This window comes from Lineus longissimus, chromosome 4 (assembly GCF_910592395.1).
Source record: "Lineus longissimus chromosome 4, tnLinLong1.2, whole genome shotgun sequence".
In the NCBI taxonomy this organism is placed as follows: domain Eukaryota; kingdom Metazoa; phylum Nemertea; class Pilidiophora; order Heteronemertea; family Lineidae; genus Lineus; species Lineus longissimus.
Window position 1 is genome coordinate 2,995,382 of NC_088311.1, and position 17,745 is coordinate 3,013,126.

The 17,745-nt window shown below is 40.5% G+C and overlaps 1 protein-coding gene across 4 annotated transcripts; it reads left to right on the forward strand.

Moving 5' to 3' along the window:
* The first annotated feature begins 1,005 nt into the window (after positions 1–1,005).
* LOC135485855 (CYFIP-related Rac1 interactor B-like) lies at positions 1,006–17,141 on the forward strand. Of its 4 annotated transcripts, none has more exons than XM_064768169.1 (12): positions 1,006–1,143; positions 2,436–2,540; positions 4,641–4,762; positions 5,199–5,304; positions 7,800–7,936; positions 8,424–8,498; positions 9,189–9,206; positions 10,487–10,606; positions 10,748–10,827; positions 11,267–11,393; positions 11,970–12,040; positions 13,160–17,141. In XM_064768169.1, the coding sequence occupies exons 2-12, from the start codon at positions 2,465–2,467 to the stop codon at positions 13,221–13,223; spliced, it is 996 nt and encodes a 331-aa protein (XP_064624239.1). In that variant the 5' UTR covers positions 1,006–1,143; positions 2,436–2,464; the 3' UTR covers positions 13,224–17,141. The 4 variants fall into 4 exon arrangements, with proteins under 4 accessions (XP_064624239.1, XP_064624240.1, XP_064624241.1 ...); XM_064768170.1 differs by having other exon boundaries at positions 13,944–17,141; XM_064768171.1 differs by lacking the exon at positions 9,189–9,206.
* Positions 17,142–17,745: the final 604 nt, after the last annotated feature.

The window sequence follows — 17,745 nt, forward strand, 5'->3', positions numbered from 1 at the left end:
AAGAACATGATCGATCGGATTCTCCGTCTCATCCTAGAATCTAGAATGTAGAACCTAGAATGTAGATCTGACACCACAGCTCGACAGTTGTAATGTATGTCATCTCTCAGATTGAGTCTTGTGTGTTTGAAAGATTCTTCTGTTTACTGGCAACTCTGTCTCCAACCTTCCCGAAACTATTGTGTTATAGCCTGGCTATCATTGTGACAATTAGGTAACAACTTGGCCAACCTGAGGGGTGCGACACCTCGACGTGACCACAGAGAAGACAGTTCACAGCCTTGCTGCCACAGACAGAGACACCTGGCCTGTCTGAAAGTAGATATCTCGACCAGGCCACGCAAACGACAGCTAACAACCAAGCTGTCACAGATACAGTTACAACCAGCCCCAACTAAGGTAGGCAACTTGACCTAGCTAATGAGGTAAGGGCCGGAGAAGCGAACAGCGAACATTAGCCCCTGATTTCCCTCAGCATGACTGTAGATGTAACCATCAATAACTCAGTAGACAAGACTGATTTAACAAGTCTTCTCTCCATATCACGTACTGTCCTTTTGGACCGCAGTGCGAAAAAATGCTAAGCCGATTGCTTTAAAGTTTTTTCAAAAGAAGGATGCTTATGACTGATGTCTGGACGCCAATATATCTCCCAAAATAAGTCCCAGAGCTCACTCATGATATGACTGCAAGAGTAGACTTGCCCAGGATCACACTCTTGATGACCGACGAATGATAAAGAATGAAAGAGGTGACCTGCCAAAGATCACACAACAGATGACCAAACGATTCCTTCTTTGTAGATTTGACAACCCTTGAAAGCACACCTACGTGTACTTTCCCGGGGTAGGCCAACTTCCTCAATCCCAACAAAAAGTTCAAGGGAGCGAAAAGACTTCGATTTTGAGCGAAACGACTGGGGGCGAAAAGGTCAGGGAGCGAAACAATAGCAATTCGACCGAAGTACCCAAGTGCATGATGGGATGTTAACAATTCGACCACCATTATCCCGGAAGTAGGTCGATCGAGGTTGCGCTTATTTTATCAAGTTCTACTGTTTTCAGCAACGTTTCCCCACAATGTATTGATGAAACTCAAAAAGAGGATAAATAATTTATAGACCATTGTGAACACGTTATTTTGGTAAGTAATTATTTTTTTCAAAGCGCTGTAATTCGGTTAGATTGGTTGGTCATGTAGACGGCTAGACATTGTTAGATGCTTGGCTATACCCTATGTGTGTGTTTGAATGCACGTACGATACATGAAGATGAATACACTGTCAACCCATGTACTTTTCAAGTGTTGTGTGTTGATGTCAAGGCCACGACCCGTGCAGTGAGACAATGGATGACAGATAAAATGTATTATTTAAATGCTTGTACTGTTGTAGTTTGATAAAGACGCTTTATACCATACCTGATGCCATGGATATGGATGGAAGAATGTTACTGTCACTGTGCGTTCAGTAGGCCTCCTACTAGTAGGCCTAGAGCCTTGTCCAAGATGTTGAGAAGTCTTGAAAATCGCTCTCTAATTACATGAATTAACAAATGTGATATTAATGAAACCTACCTCAAATGAATCTTCCCAGCTTGTCCCTACGTTTTAATCCATTCAAAACTTTGCTATGACTACAACCGCACCAGAAATGTTGACTTTGCAGCAAGATACGTTTCCTGTGCTAAATGCAATGAAATGCACTGGCAGACAAGTTGCGTCATGAATGATGCAACGTCATCAACAATACAAATCTCATTGTTGATGTGGTCATTTGGCTCTGGCTCTCAAAGCCTGTACAAATTTTGTGTACGAAAAATTTCCTATGCTGTTTTTCGGGAGATTTTTATTGTCTGCCACATCTGTATCCAAAACTCATTTCATACTTTCCCCTGGGATTTAAAATAAGCCGAATTCTGCTTTGCCAAATGGTGATGGCAACTTAACGGTGGATCAATGTATAAACACATCCGCGTACGCTCTGTTGCTGGCACTGGTAGAAAAAATGGTAGAATATTTATCGTTTATGGTGTTCTCAATCATTTATGCTGTCCGCTGAGGCGATCAATTACAACCAGTGGCAATTGTTGGTGCCAGAAGGGGAATAATGTTTTTGGAATTGCAAAGTTCTCATTTTTCGATCATCAAGGGAGGATAGATTGCCATCTAAATATCTAGATCCAGATTTTCGGCGCCAAAGGTCCTTGGTTTCATACCAGGATGAGATACCTAGATCATCAAAACCTGCAGACTTCGGTGTGTTCCTTATCTCCAAGAGACTTTGGGATGCCCAGACGGTGAACCAAATTGTTCTCACTGACTCAAGTACGGCGATGGAATTGGAAGGTTGAATGATGGCGGTCGTCAATGTCCATAGCTCAATGCGAATTAATCGTTTTCACTATTGATGCGACTGTTTCTTTGTCTCTTTCCAGATTTGGACCTATAATTATTAGACCACAAAATGGGGAACCTCCTGAAGGTTCTTACCAACCGAGATGACGCCTTCAGCAAGGTGGACTTCTATGTTGACTTTGAAAGTAAGTACCCGACTAAATTTACATTTGCTTGGACAGATTGCCAGAATTTCAAGCAAAGTTCACGTATTATCAATCGTCAGCTATAGAGTCAACATTACTTTACTCCTTTGGCTTTTTGCCATCTTTGTTGCACATCACTGCAATGAGAGATTTTGTTGCAAGAACTGTAACCAGTGAGTGCAGTTTTCACCGCAACACAAATTACTTGTCTCTACACCTATGCTTCGGTCCCTAAGCTTCTGTTTTAAATCTTAAAATGATCATAATATCCTGATGAGGATGAGCCCAACCTTAAGAAGCCACAGCCTGTGTTAGCTCGTTTGCAGTTGAGTTAAGTCATCTTATTTAACACCTGTAAGACATATCATATATGTCATGTTTAAACATGTTAGCTGCCAAATAAATCTGAAATACACATGTACATGTAGTTAGGAAATTAATAAATTTTTTCCATTTTTTTCTAAAGTAGAAACTAGAAAATATGACTAGTGCAATTATTTTATGTGGGTGACGATATGCTGAGGTTGATTTGCTGAATGGCTAACTATAAACAGTAATGATATTTGGGTGCATACAACTCTCAATCAAATTTATATGGTTGAGTACAACTTAGCCTAATTATAGACTAGTTATCAAGTCATTGGGAAGTGTTATTATTTGCGTTGACATGTACTGAAATGTTGACAGGGGGACTATTGCAGGGATATGACATATTGTCAATATATCGAATGTGAGTGTGAACTATTCTTTCTTTGCAAGACACAGAATAGATATTTTTTATGGTTCTGTTTGTTGTGTCCTGGGTGTTTCATGTGTATGTGTAGGCCAAGCGCTAGTCTTTGTAGTATCACAGTAGACTTATTTTGTTATACTCACACTTAAAATTTTTTATTTCTCATTTAAAATTCTTGGTGTCTCCAGAGAGAGGTGAGATATTCCCCAGGCAGTGTGTGAAATACCTTTGCGTCCCACCCTTTTTGCCATTGATGCTTTATGATCTGCTGTGAATAGGCTGCTATGTGTGGTTAGCGACCTTTCCATTTCACAATTCACTCATGTACGATGGAATAGGGAGGAGGAAGGGAGGGGTCATCAGCTGCCCTGGTGACTCACTCTCATAGTCGTTTCATGCAAAACAATCTACCCTTTGGGCTATCACCGGGTTATCCTTAGCGATGACATTGATTTCAATTCCGTTGCCAACACCCCACCCGTTGTCTCATCCTTTCATTGTCTATTGTCACCTGCAGTGTTATATTCAATATTACACAATAAACAATCTGATTGACATGATAGTAAGCAGACAATTTATCTCTTCCTGATTATGGGGATAGCCATTAGATGTGTGAGCTTGTTTTCCTCTGGTGAACTGTTCATAGGAAACCTCTCTCTGATAGTTTGCTGTGCACATTTCTCTGAGCTATTGCTTCCAATCAAAGTAGATATCGGATGCATCCCTGCTGCAATATCTATAAGCAAGGCAACTTGTGTCATGCCTATCAAAATCGTGACTGAGGTCGGTTTGCAACAGGCTACAGATGAGTTCCCCGAAGTGTTGCTTCTGTACAAACTCCACCTGGAGTTGACTGAAGTCAGTTCTTTGCTTCTTGGCGAGAGGTGCCTTAAAAAGTTGTTGCTTCCAACGAATGGGGGGGGGGGGGGGGGGTTGCGCTCCACATCCACCACACCCTAAATCTGCTACTGCATCAGGCTGTGAAGTCGCCATACTATCAAAGATTCAGTGGGTGCTAGCTTCCTAGTATCTCTGTTCAACACCATTTCACTGCTGTCCTTTGATGTTCAACTTCCTGACATATTGGAAATCTTGTGGGTATTGCTTGTTTGTCTATAAGCTGTAAAGCTGATATCACTGTTAGGATTGTGTTGATGTAGGAAGTAATAATAGGTCTTCCCATGATGATATTCATGTTTCCATGCAAACTTAAGGTTAGTTTGGGCAGGAGTGATGTCTGTCAGAAAGAATGAGAAAACAGGATTGCGGGCGTCGTATTATAGGTCATGTTTATCATATTTGGGGGGCACTGCCAGAAATCATAAAACCCACCAACTTAATTTATGCCTTTATCATTGGTCTTGCAGATTGTCAGCCAGCAGAAGATGAATTAGAAATCTGGGGGAAAGTAGACGAAGTATTAAAAGCTTCCGTTGAAATTCTAGATGAGTTAGGGAAATATACTGGTGCTTCTAACCAAATACGATCGGTAAGAACTCGCTTGTGAGAATTAGTTGTTAAAATCTGTTCAGTATTGCCTCTCGCGAACGGAAAGTCACCTATAGCTATAGACATCCTGAGGAAATCAGGGAGTGCCGAAGTTCAAATGATACCAACTTGCATGTTTTGTTGGAGGACATCAGTCTGAGTAGTATAAGTTTTGTTTAGAAGCCCAGGCAGCTTGGACATAATGATGTGTTTACCTCCAGCAGGTAAGAGTTTCATACCATAATGTCAGCAAATTGTGTTACTAAGTCAGCAATGTAATTCAGCAATAGTGTTTGAAAAAATCAATCACAAAAGAAACAAAAACCTCTTTATTTTGGCAAGTACAGACATCATGTTGCAGACTGCCTGGCCTGAACATACCTCTTGGGTGGAGTTTGTCGCAATGCTGTTTCCTAAAACTTCAAATTATTTTTCAGGCCATATCAAATCCACGGGAGGATGACAAGCAGGAAGCCGCCTGGCAAAGTGTCTGCCCCTTAGTTCTTCAGCTCAAAAAATTTCATGAATTTTCATTAAAATTAGGTAAGTCAATATTGATAAAGTTTGTGTGTTTTTCAACTTCTCTTGTTTGGCCGTTGCCTAAGCCTGTCACAACCAGTGGTGAAGAAAACTTTCCTCATCCTGAGGTTATAAGATAAAGCAACAATAAGCTTTATTCTCTGAGCACTGTTTTAAACCCCGGTGGTTTAACTTACATCACCAGTGGCTGGAGTGTCTCATGACAAACATTAACCCAGGCTACAAAAACTTTTTGAATTTGAATTGACATCTCTCAAGGGATGTATATTAATGGACGAAAACTTTCTATGACCAAATCTATTTGCTGGACTAGCAGTTTACTGCCTTTTCCCTGCTCCCATAAGCCCTCCCCATGTACGTGGTGCTTATTCCCCGGCCCCATCCTACTCAATGTGCAAGGTGTCAAGGGTCATGCAAGCAATTTGTGGAGGAAGAGTGCAATTCATCTGGATTAATTGGGCAGACTCCAGAGACTTCCCAAATAACTGGGGATACTTTGGGGCTATATAAAGTTACATGTAGAAACAGAGAGCTAATGTTAGAAACATCATTATTATGATTATTGCTCAAGTGTTGGGCAAGTTCATTAAAACACCATGTAAAACAGTATATTAAAGGCTGAATGGATGCTGTTCTCAGATCATATGACCTAGCCTTCTATGTCGTTTAACCCGTCAGACCTGAAGGATTTTCAAACTTTTTCCTTCTTGGTCCCACCCTTGACAGTATGACACAGAGATGCTCACTGGTATTGAACTTTCTAGCAGAGTATCTTTAAAATAAACTGTGTTTCTCCTTCCCACGTCATATTATCCTGTGTTCAGCGTGAATAGTTGTAGCTGTAGAACTACATGTACACTGTGTTGTACATTTCTTGTCTGCCATTCATCTCGTTTGTCGTGCCATGCATACTGAAGAATTTGATGTTGTGCATGATTGATTAGAGTCACTCAGTCTCAGGTACAGGGGTGGTGGCCCTGCCAATATTCCCTAGGTAGCTGACTGCAGAAAAACGCATACCTTGAATAGGTCCTCATAAAAAGTATGCTCTATTTCTGTGCTGTTTTTTATGAGAGTTTATGCTTATGTGCAAGACTTTGCGAATTTGTTCTTTTTCCATTTCATGTTTACTTGAGTACGCATTTGCTGTACAATCCAATAAGTTTAGAATCAACTTTCTGTGGAGGAATATATCTTTTCGCAATACAACATTTTTCCAACCTACCCACCTCCCAATATCTTTTCTTGGCTTCTTTATGTGCACAGAATGGACAAACACTCGAAAGGTCAGAGTCACCTAAATGTCAAAGTGCGCTGCCGACATATTCTTTGTACAATATGCTGCAAGGAGCATCTTTGAACCTGTTTTATGACAAGGAACGTGCCAGGAATTCTATTTTAACCCTCGCACTGTGTGGCACATTCCCATGCAAATTCTGTCTCTAGTCTAATGTGACAGGCTTAGTTTAGTATTTTTGCATTGTAAACTTTGAACCTGTATGATGGAGTTACTACACTCACTATAAAACTCCTCTGAGCAGCAAATGAGTGTGATCAGCACTATCTTAGCATGTTCAGCCACATTTAAAGAGTCTTGGGATGATAGCCAGCTGGGATAGTTCAGAAATTATCTTATTTTGAATTGGATATCATTAGAGCTATTTCAGGTAAATCATCATGTTACTACAGGTGTGAGAGATGGCACAGGATGGTTCCCATCCAGCGGTGATTCAGCGCTTTCATTCAATGTATGTAGTAACTAGAGTCTAGCAGTGTATAGAGGGCGGCACTATGGTCTCTTCTGTCGATGTGGCTGTGCCCTTGAAACCAAGCTAGCAACTCAGAATTTAGAGGATGATTCTTGCAATAAGTCAGCTAACTACTGGTAAAAGTCACATCGACTATAACATGTATAGCACGTTTTCGCCGGTGTAGAGAGTGTTGTGGATTTTTCCTCCAGGGCAGGGGTTGTAGGGGGGTTTCCAGTTTCCTCCCCAGTGTTATATTGTTACAAATCACCCAATATGCTTTAGAGCTCATGATATGTTTTTCAAGTCACCAGTTTCAACTGAATATTTCACCATCATTTCCTAATGTAGCCATCAGTTGCACATGCTAGATTGCCACTTGGTTGTCGGTGTGGTACAGGAAGTCCTGACTGATGTAAGTGCAATCATGATGACTTGAGGAGGAAATCAGAGCACTGATATTGGCTAAATTATGGTATTGATTCTGGCATGGTGTGCTTGTACTATTTTAACTCATTAGGTTTCAGGAGTCCCGCTGTTCACCTCTCCCTCTATCCGCCTGGCCGACAGTTGCTTGACTTGCGTTGCATTGTCTGTTTCGACTGGCAGAAACTATTGATGTAACAAATCTTACTTCCCTAGACTTCCAGTGACCTATATACTCTGCGGTTCTGCATTTCTTACTTTCAGAAACAAATTTTATACGCCTTGACATCCGCAGAACTAACCTTGTGCATTTTCTAATTTCAGAAACCATTATACCAGAAATCTTATACGCCTTGACTTCCGGTGACCTAACCTCAGAGCAACATTTAGAACAACAGCAAGCCTTGTTCAAACAGTTTGCAGAAATACTAGACTTCACTTTAAGATTTGATGACTTGAAGGTAAGAACATATGGCCCCTGGGCTCAAAAGAAAAAAACAAAGGATATGACATACAGAAGGTATCGACGGCAATGCAGAGGTATTGTCTGCACTTGAACGGGCATGATATGGCCATATATGGCCACAAGGAAGTGCAGTAGTACAATGGGTCTTCCTTGTCTTGGCATGCGTCCAGGTCGTTCATTCAACATTTGCACAAACAGCATACCTTTTACACACACACCAAGCCCATTCCCTGCTTTTTGGTCATGGGGGGGGGCAAAACACCACTTTTGTCCTCTGTCGGTCTGAAAATTGGCCAAAGTCTGCATGAAAACCTTGCTTGTAGCTACTGCCCTGTACACCGTACTTTGTGCAGTCAAGATGTGTCGGAATCTAAATATATAAACTATAAGACTTGTGTCTAAACAAGTGATACAAAACTGTTTATTTTTACTTCATCAATTGTGATTTTCCCCATTCATAATCCTTCCTTGTTTTCTTCTAGATGAACAATCCAGCCATTCAGAATGATTTCAGTTACTACAGACGGACGTTGAGTCGGATGAAGATGGCGAATCAGGTATAGTTCTTTTGGCCCAAGTTTGCTACTCTACTGACTAGTGTAGGCAAAAGAGTATCACGCTACCCTGCAGTAGCCGTGCTGGGCCCAACATGATCCTCTGCCTAGCTTTCAGTATTCCTGCAACATAAGTGGGTATGAGAATCCCCACAGCCTTGCGTACACTCTACCTAAGCTTGAGTTTTTTTCCCGATCTTCAGATCCTTCAGTTTCAAGTTGAATGAATCATATCTGAGGAGGCTTGTCAAAAAATCAATATTGTTTCTTTATCCATCACCTAGTGCATGATACTGTCAAGGGTACCACCGCTTAAAGTAGAATTTTAAAGTTTTATTGAGCGATTTTAAATCGTCAATTCAAGTTATCGGATGAACTGGAGTATTTGATCCATGGTTGATTTTTTTTGGTTAGTCGGCAAACTGGTTGGCCTAAACATTGTAAAAATACATCATTTATACCATAGACTTTCCCTAAAGTCCTTTATAGATGGCACTGCGTGCAAAAAAATTGACACTGATTTGCTTAAAAATAAATTTTGTTCATCGTCTGTATTTTCTAAAAATGAAATCACTGAAATGGGAATGCCTTATTCTCATGGAGTTAAGGCATAATGCAGTTGAAATCTTGAGGAGTAAGATATGAAGTGAGTACATGTGTTGGCTCTATAAAATATGTGGTGTGTAATTTCAGTTTCGGTCATCTTGGAAGGTAGGGTTGCATGATATGCTTGTGCAGATTCTGCAATTTTGGTGTTCATTTGAATAGAAACTTTCAACCAGGAGTTCGGGACCATGAAAAAAATGTGATGTATTTGCATTTTTTCAAGAGAAATAATGTTGTTGGCCTGTGATCTGTTACACTTTCTCTTCAAGTTGGACTAATTGCGTCATCTGTAAATGAAATAAATATGATATGCCTCAAATAACCCTGGGTCTTAGATAAGGAAGTTACGGTAATTAATGAATCAACGGGATATCACCCATTAATTTGTGGTTTTAGCACATTGTTTCAAATGTAATTCAGTATGCAGAAGCACTTGAAAAGTTACATTAGATTAGTCATGTATGTTGGACAAAAGTTTTCCTGAAATTTGGGTGGGGGTCATTGCCCTGCGGTGTGAGGGGAACAATGCTGAATGGCTGTGCATCGCTTCAGTGGACGGTGGTGAGAGTTGTGCATGCTTCTTCACTGATTCGTATAAACAAAGGCGGAATTTTGTATGTCTTGCCTTGTTCTGCTGCTTGAAAATTCATAACAATTAAAAAGTGTCGAATAGACTTCAAACCAGGATTTCCATATGTGTATACCATACAAGTACGCAATTGACATTGTTTTAGTCTTGCTGCTGTACATTTGATAATATTGGCATTACAATTGACTGGGTCATATCACTTGACCCACTAGAATTGGAACAGAGGAAGACAACTGGACTTGGCTGTGCAGTCCAGATTGTGGCCAAAGCTTGTTTCTGTCACTTGGCTTAGGGTTAGTCATAATGATTTATAAGTGGCACCACTCAGTGGCTTGATGATTTCATTTGCTCACAACCTGAGCAGTTTAAATGATAATACCCAAGATTTTACACTCACTGATGAAACAAATGTAAGCGGAGAGTGGATGCCTCATTCTTACCTCAACAACAAGTCATCAGTATCAGCCGCATCTTGGCCCCAACTTGAACCTTTACAAAAGTTTTTGCAAAGTTCCTGTGACTACTGGTCCTTCCGCCACTGTGTTTAAATGTCCAGATGAGAAAGTCTATTGTAATCAAGCCTCTTTTTCACTCATCTTGACGTATACTGCTCTGCGATTGCAACACCAACATTAGAAATGCTGCCAACAAAGTTGGAGGGTTTTGAACTGATGGCTCAGCAAAATGTGTTCCTCTTCCCATTCTGCTAGCCACAACCTCCACCATGAGAAGATGTAAGCTATCAAACTGTAAACTAAATTGAGTCATATTTACTTAGAATTTGATTATTTTTCAGGATGAGGTTCCAGACACGTCAGTTTCGAACGAACTGGCAAACCGAATGTCTTTATTTTATGCGTACCCTACCCCCATGATGAAAACACTTAGCGATGTTACGGCAAAGTTTGTGACAGAGGTAAGAAATATGTTGGCTGAGCTGGGGGTAGTCTCAATTGGAATTGAACTCATACAAGCATTTTACAACTCGGAATGTGAACCTTATAACACAGATGGCAGCACTATATTGTTGACTATGTTCCCTTTTCTCTTTCTGCAGAATAAAAAAATGCCAGTTACGAACACCACCGACTGTCTATCAACGATGGCAAATATTTGTAGGGTCATGACAGAAAATCCGTAAGTTATGGCTGTTCCAGAGGGGGGTCAGTGAGGTGGGGCACAGCTCTGGAGGTGACAGTTTTTAAAAGAGTTTTTCAGGAGCAGTTCAGTTTTTACGGACCAAAGGCACCTCTCTCAAACTGGCTCTTCTCATTTCCGATTTGTACTGCAGAGATGGTGGGCAATAGCCCTGCAGTACAAATTTGTTCCCAGCTCTTGATGTCCTCTGTAGTGCTAAAAAAGCAGGCCCTGGCCCCATGAGGAAGAACTGCCCCTCTCTTATAGGCAGTAAGAGACTCTGAGGCAGAGTGCCAAAGGGAGAGAGAGGTCCATATTATACAAGTTAGACATTGTGGCAGAAGCAATCCGACCATTCAACTTGTCAAAGCAATGGCATCTTTTCAAAGCCTTGGACAATTTGTGCCTGATAAACAATGCTAAAATGTCTTCTTTTCAGAGAATACTCGTCTCGAATGCAAAACGATGGGACGATATTATTCTGCTTGCGAGTGATGGTTGGCGTTATCATCCTATACGACCATGTTCATCCCGTTGGTGCCTTTGCTAGAGGAGCAGGAATTGATGTAAGTAAAAAGTGGCAACGTGCAGTCGGAAAGTTCAACGAATACATTAGTCGTAGTTCCACCTATCATAAAACCCCGTGTTTTTTCAAGACCCGTGTCTTCGCCGTGTGTCAAAAAACCTGGGGCGCACTTACACCTATCAGTGGTGTTAGATAATGGTTAATAGCCCCGGCGACAGGTGCCGCTGTAGGTAGGGAGCTCTCCTGTGTTTCTTTCCCGTTGGTGGGGAATTTCGCGTGCGCAATACCGAGGCAACTACAGCGCGCGATCTGTCGCCGGGTCTTAGAACTTGCAATTGCCGGGGCTATTCAGATTCCACCTATCAAAAAACCCGTGTTGAACACGGGTCTAAATTAGCCCCCGATTAGCCCCATCGAGCTCGATGGGGCTAATAGACACGGGGATTTGACACACGGGTCTATTTAGACACGGCAATTCATAGGTGTAAGCGCAAAAGACACGGGGATTTGATAGGTGGAAGTACGACTTTACTTACTAGAAGCATGGGTAGATTGTGATGGGATACACCCTGGTCAATAGGCATATTGAACAAACATGCAAACTTTATCTTTACAGATGAAGAGTTCAATAAAAGTTTTAAAAGAACAGCCAGGCGGTACGGTTGATGGTCTCCTGAACGTGCTAAGGTAATCCCCTCATTCTTCTTGCATGCTCACATATCTGATCTCGTCGTGATGCATATTGTCTTGAAAGTAAGCACGTAGTAGTGCCTGCTTGTGGTGACTTTGAAGTTGTGAGGTCCCACATGCATTCAGTTCCCAGACTGCACCCAATCACAGATAATCTAACAGCCTAGCTTGTTTCATCCTGCTTCTTGCTTATTAGAAAATTACAACAATACTATTGCCTTCATTGTGTTTCAAAGTGGACTGGTGTGAAGATGGGTGCCACTAATCTGAATATACAGATAGTAGCTGTGGGCTTGATAAGATCTCATACAGAAAGGTCCCAGTTGTTCTTGTATACCATTCGCCAGAAAGTCTTGTAGTATACCATTTGCACCCTCAAACCCTGCCTTGTTTTAAACTTCCCAATTTTCTGCTATGCTGGTTGTGGGAATGCCAAAGTGGCTTGTATGCTTTAACATAGTTGATGTGCTTTTACCTCATCTCTCGTGGTTGTGGCTCACCCTTGCTTTCAAATTTAATATTTGTGTGAAAAAACCAGAATGGCAGGTACGCTTTGTACAATTGTGACACTCCTTCCCCAAATTTCTGTCATAACTGTGGCTCTTTAATTTCTATATCTCCTATTCTGTTTGTTGGGACAAACAAAAATCCTATTCCTCTTCATTCAATTATTTCTTTCTTGGCTGTTGTCTTGACTGTTGCTTTCAAAATTGTCTCCACATGAATCTTACAAGCTCATAACAGTCTGGTGGCATGACACAAATGTTGAGTTTCTAAAATTGTAACAACTAGTATAAACCCAATTTTTAGTGCTGAAGTCGTAACAATGTATTAGGCCGAAGTTACATAGACCTCATTCGTTCATTTCCCAGGACTCATTTTCCCCTTTTGCTTTCGTTCCCCTGTAAAAGCACGGCCTTGTGGCGTGCATTCACCGAGGAATGAAAGAAAAACCCGAAAAGTGACTCGTGGTAAATGAACGAATGAGGCCTATGTAACTTCGGCCTTATAGTCTTATTTTGACCTCTAAACTCAGTAACGAGCATGAAATTTACTTCAACGATAGATACATTGTGATGGCACACTTTTGTTGAATTCTCCTTATTTGCCTTGCAGATACACAAGCAAACATTTAAATGATGAGACAACACCCAAGAACATCCGAGTTCTGCTTGGCTAAAAGATCACCCACAATCCAACAGTTTCCCACTATGCATTAGCTTATACCACCACCACCAACTTGTAAATAGCGACTTCCATCTTCGACACCGTTTAAGTTTTTGGAGGCCTCTCCTACTTCCATTGCTGCGATGGCTTCCGTCATGATGATCAAGTTCTGGAGTACAAATTGAGATTTTGAGTTTTGAGTGCTGCAGCACCGGTTCCTCTTTCCTGTTTTGTGGTTAGGAGCATGTACAGAATTATGGACATTTCTGGAGAACTTTCAAGAATAACCATGGACTTTTGTGGACCAACAGTGTTTCTACCCGGTGTCATATCTGAAAGTTACATTAGGGTCCATGTTGGATAATAACCTACCAAGGAAGAGATTTCAGAATTTTGAAAGTTTTCATTTGAAGTCAAATTTTTATCATTTTTGACATCCTTGAAGGGTTAAAAATGTTTCAAGTTCAGATATTCTAATATAAGCAAGTTAAGTGCAATAACAGTACGATTGATTGTGTTCTGCCAAATCCTACTGAATAACGAGCCAGAGTGACTACTTCCAAGATAACTGCTCCATTTCTGTATGATATATTTGATAGCATACCTTAGCTGCCTCCTTTACAGCTCCTGACTGCGTTGTCAGTTGAACCCATTGTACAGTCCTGCCTCCTACCCTTCCCTTTGGTGAGCGGGTGAAAATAATCAATATGAAAATTCTGACTCTTTATTACAGATACACAACGAAACACATAAATGATGAATCGACACCTAAGGCTATTAAGTCCTTGCTGCTGTGATGATATTTGAGAAAAAATCGAGAGAATATTTGCAAAATTTAAAAGGCAAAAGCTGCTCATGAAGAGAGAAAGCAAAATGCTGTAAATTGTAACATATGGATCATTGTGCCTTAGGTATTGGGCTTCGATCCACGACTGGATGCTCATCCCTTATAGTTTGTAAACTCACAGACAATTACCATGAAAATCATTTCATAACACATTGCCATAAAAGCAAAGGATGCTCTATTTCAAATTAGTTTGAGATGATTTGGAATCATGTCAATATTTGAGTGTCTCACCAGACGCAGATGGATGGAGCTGTCATTTTGTCAAAACCCTCAGCCAGGTACATGTACCTCTGATTTGGCCTTCATTCTGTAGCTCTATCCTTGTTGTGTTTGATGAGGGAGCCAATACCCTCAGTTTAGTGTCAATTCCTTGAACAATGTGAAACTTAACGGTTGTTTTTTTGGAATTCATATTTTCCAATTATGTAAATAAGATACCAGTGCTGAATTCAAGATTTAGTATAAGTAGAGCATAGATTAGTTGATAGACAGCTGAAGTGTAAACAAACGATTGCAACTTTCATTCAAGGCCCAACCACAGCCCCTCACAGGCCCGAAAAAGTGCATTTTCAGCACCAGTAAACTTCCAGCAAAGGACAGATTGTGTGTTGCGTGACATCTTAAGTGACGTAAGACATGTCACTGGTGATGTCAGATGTGTCACAGGTGTCGTCGTGCAATGTTTTGGCATTAGATAGCGTTGTGGTCGGCCCTTGAACGAATGTGGCAGGTGCTGTATTTGAGAGGTGCTGTTGCAATGGGTGTCGTTAAATATCACTCAGCCCCAAGTATTCTGTCATGTTTACTTTGATAGTGATTTTGGGAACTAGTTGATCTCAGTTTAAATCTTCTGTCTTCATGCATCACTCTGTCATTGTTTGTAAGTTATTCATTAGTCATTTTACATAGGAAATCAGAGTAGACTTATCATTTCGCTGCGGCAGCCATGCCACCTTAAAAGTATTGAATGATGAACTTATCAGACAACAAGTGAAAACCCACCACCTTTGGTCAATTTACATGTATATCGAAAGATAAACAAGGCTCTTCTGGCATCAACAGTCTTTTATTAGTTGATACCAACGAAATAATAAGAGGACAGATAATGCCATTTCTGTCGACCCCTCCCCACAGACAAACACTGAGCTTTTTCTTGCCTCAGTATAAGTTTGACATGCTCCCTTGCATGTCTATGTCTTTTTTCACATCGATGCCAATGTTCATGACTTTCTAACTACTTTCGTACAATTCATTTAGTGTATATTTTGACTATCCCCTGATTATGGGAGTATTATTCAGTATCCTTGCTGTATGTGCTGGTAAAGATTTTGTATGTTCTAGATTTTGTATTGAAGAATTTTCATATACTTTTTGTAATTTGAATACTTTGTTTTCAAGGTAATAACGTAGATGGACAATGCTAAGTTGATGTTAGTACTTTTCTTGCTGAATCAGTTATTTCATGTTGCTTCAGAATCAGGTTGCTTTCTGGCAGAATTAAGCATTAGAAACCGTAGAAATAAGTCCCCTTGTACATGTAACTCAGAGGGATAATTCTGAATATGTGACGGTCTGAAAGAATCTGATGATTAAATTATAAATTGGAAGAGTGCATTGGCACTGGTGGAGTTAGCCAGCTCTCGGGGTACAACTTTCAATTGGAACCCCAGACCGGTTACTGTTTGGTCCTTCACAGGGGGACATCTGTGACATCTCCTTTACCAACCCTGGTCAGGGAAAAGCTTTATCATCATCTGTTCTTGGTTTCAGTTTCTGCCAAATTGTTATAATTTGAATTACTGATAATTTTCATTGGTTTATTCTGTATCCTATATCAACCATGTGTCACGTTTACAATACATCTAATCTGTTGACAGTCATGGTGGAAAGCTAGTTTAAGCTAGGTTAGTTGATTCAAGCTATCTGCTTTAAAACTGAATCTGAATTAGCTTTTGTCCATGACTGATAAATGGCCTTCCTTTTTGTCAAACAAATGTAAATAAATATGAATCAGTGTTCCTTTGTTTATATGTGATATTATCGTTGGTAAAGAAATTGTTGGTAGATGTTAACACTAGAATCAAAAAATTGTTGTAAAATATACCATTGCTCAGGTTGGGGGCATTAGTTGTGGATGTGGAAGTTGTTGCAGGGTTTCTGAAACAGCACTTCAGCAAACTCTTAGTAGAGTATCATCAGGCAGGGCCGGATCCAAGGGGTGTTGGGTGTCCACCACCTTATTTCATTGAAGAATTTTCATACACTCTCTCTCAGTCTAACCCACAACTCGAAGGTGACAGGAGCTGATGTTTATTTCGAACATCGGTCTTCCCGCTGTGTCACTCTGACAGCCCTGGAGCCTGTACTACTGTGAAAGTAATATATGATCAAATTCTGTGTTTGGGATTGGAAACTGATAAGGTTTATGTTATCTTATTCAAAGCTGGTTTCTCGTATGACTGGACCAATGTTTCTACTTGCCAGAGACTCCAGGCATGGATATAAACCATACACAATAAACTCCACGCATGGATTTAAACTTTACCGTAAACTCGAAGCATTGGTTTTGCTCACAATAAAAAAACAACAGGAGTCTGCACTATTCAAAGTCTTCAAAGCATTATTTGAATTGAATGAGTTTTTGGTATATACATATATCTATTATAAATAGATTCCTTTTTTTAAGTGAAAGAGATTTCGACAAATCAAAGTATTAAGGACATTATTGAAAATATTTGGATAACCCAGGATTATATTCGTGATGAGTTGCATTTCAAAGTTGGATTATGTCACAGGTATACAGGGTGAATGAAAATTTAGTTTCCTGGCTTCAGCGCTTTGATGTGTAGTGAGTGGACTTGCTAATGAAACTACATCCCAAGTCTGTCTTGGTTGGTTGCTGGTCATTGAGCTAGAGGGCTGAGAGTAGCCTCTGTTAGGAAAAGGGCATGAAGTCATCGCTGCTTTTTCATGGGTCGAGTGAAGTTCGTTATGCCTCACAATCAAATCGGGATTCAATCCACTTCTCCTGACCATCACCATGACCACATTTATCCTGTTTCATCCGAGGGAGAGGCAATTTTCTCCCCTGAGGTGCAGCCCCTGTATCTGTGCAACGCTTCTGTTTTTCTTCATTCACCCTAACAATGACATATTCTAACTTTGTCTTGAGATCAACTGTAGGAGTAGCCATATTTATTCAGGACATGCCGGTTGTGCACATACTTGTATCGCTGTAATTAATTTTTATAATATTTGGATATGATATATATAATAACTCACAGTCTAGTGATTTGAATAAATATATTGTGCCGTAAAAATGCGTTTCTTCAAATTCTTTCTCGGATTGTTATTTGATGAGGACCCTTCCAGTTCATATAAAGTAGCCAGAAACAACCTTGCCATTCTGAAGAATCACTCCATTGGATGGTGCTGCCATCTTTCAGGATATTCTGTAATCATGCAAAAGGATGGCTCTTTTGCATCTATTGTGACACCTTTTGACGTGACATCCTGAAATTATCAAATGTTAACCCCTACACGTCAGCTGACATGGTAGAAGCAGCACTTCACCGTTCTCAGGACGGCTGATATCCATCCTATCCCCGACACGTGGTACACCAAATTCTCTCTTCGGCATCTGACAGTCGACCTTGACACACGACTTTTGGTGTAACCTGTCGCTGGT

Coding starts and splice junctions, on each gene's coding strand:
- LOC135485855 (XM_064768169.1), top strand. CDS start 2,465: ATGGGGAACCTCCTGAAGGTTCTTACCAACCGAGATGACGCCTTCAGC. Junction 2,541..4,640: donor CTTCTATGTTGACTTTGAAA/GTAAGTACCCGA, acceptor TTGGTCTTGCAG/ATTGTCAGCCAGCAGAAGAT. Junction 5,305..7,799: donor TGAATTTTCATTAAAATTAG/GTAAGTCAATAT, acceptor TTCTAATTTCAG/AAACCATTATACCAGAAATC.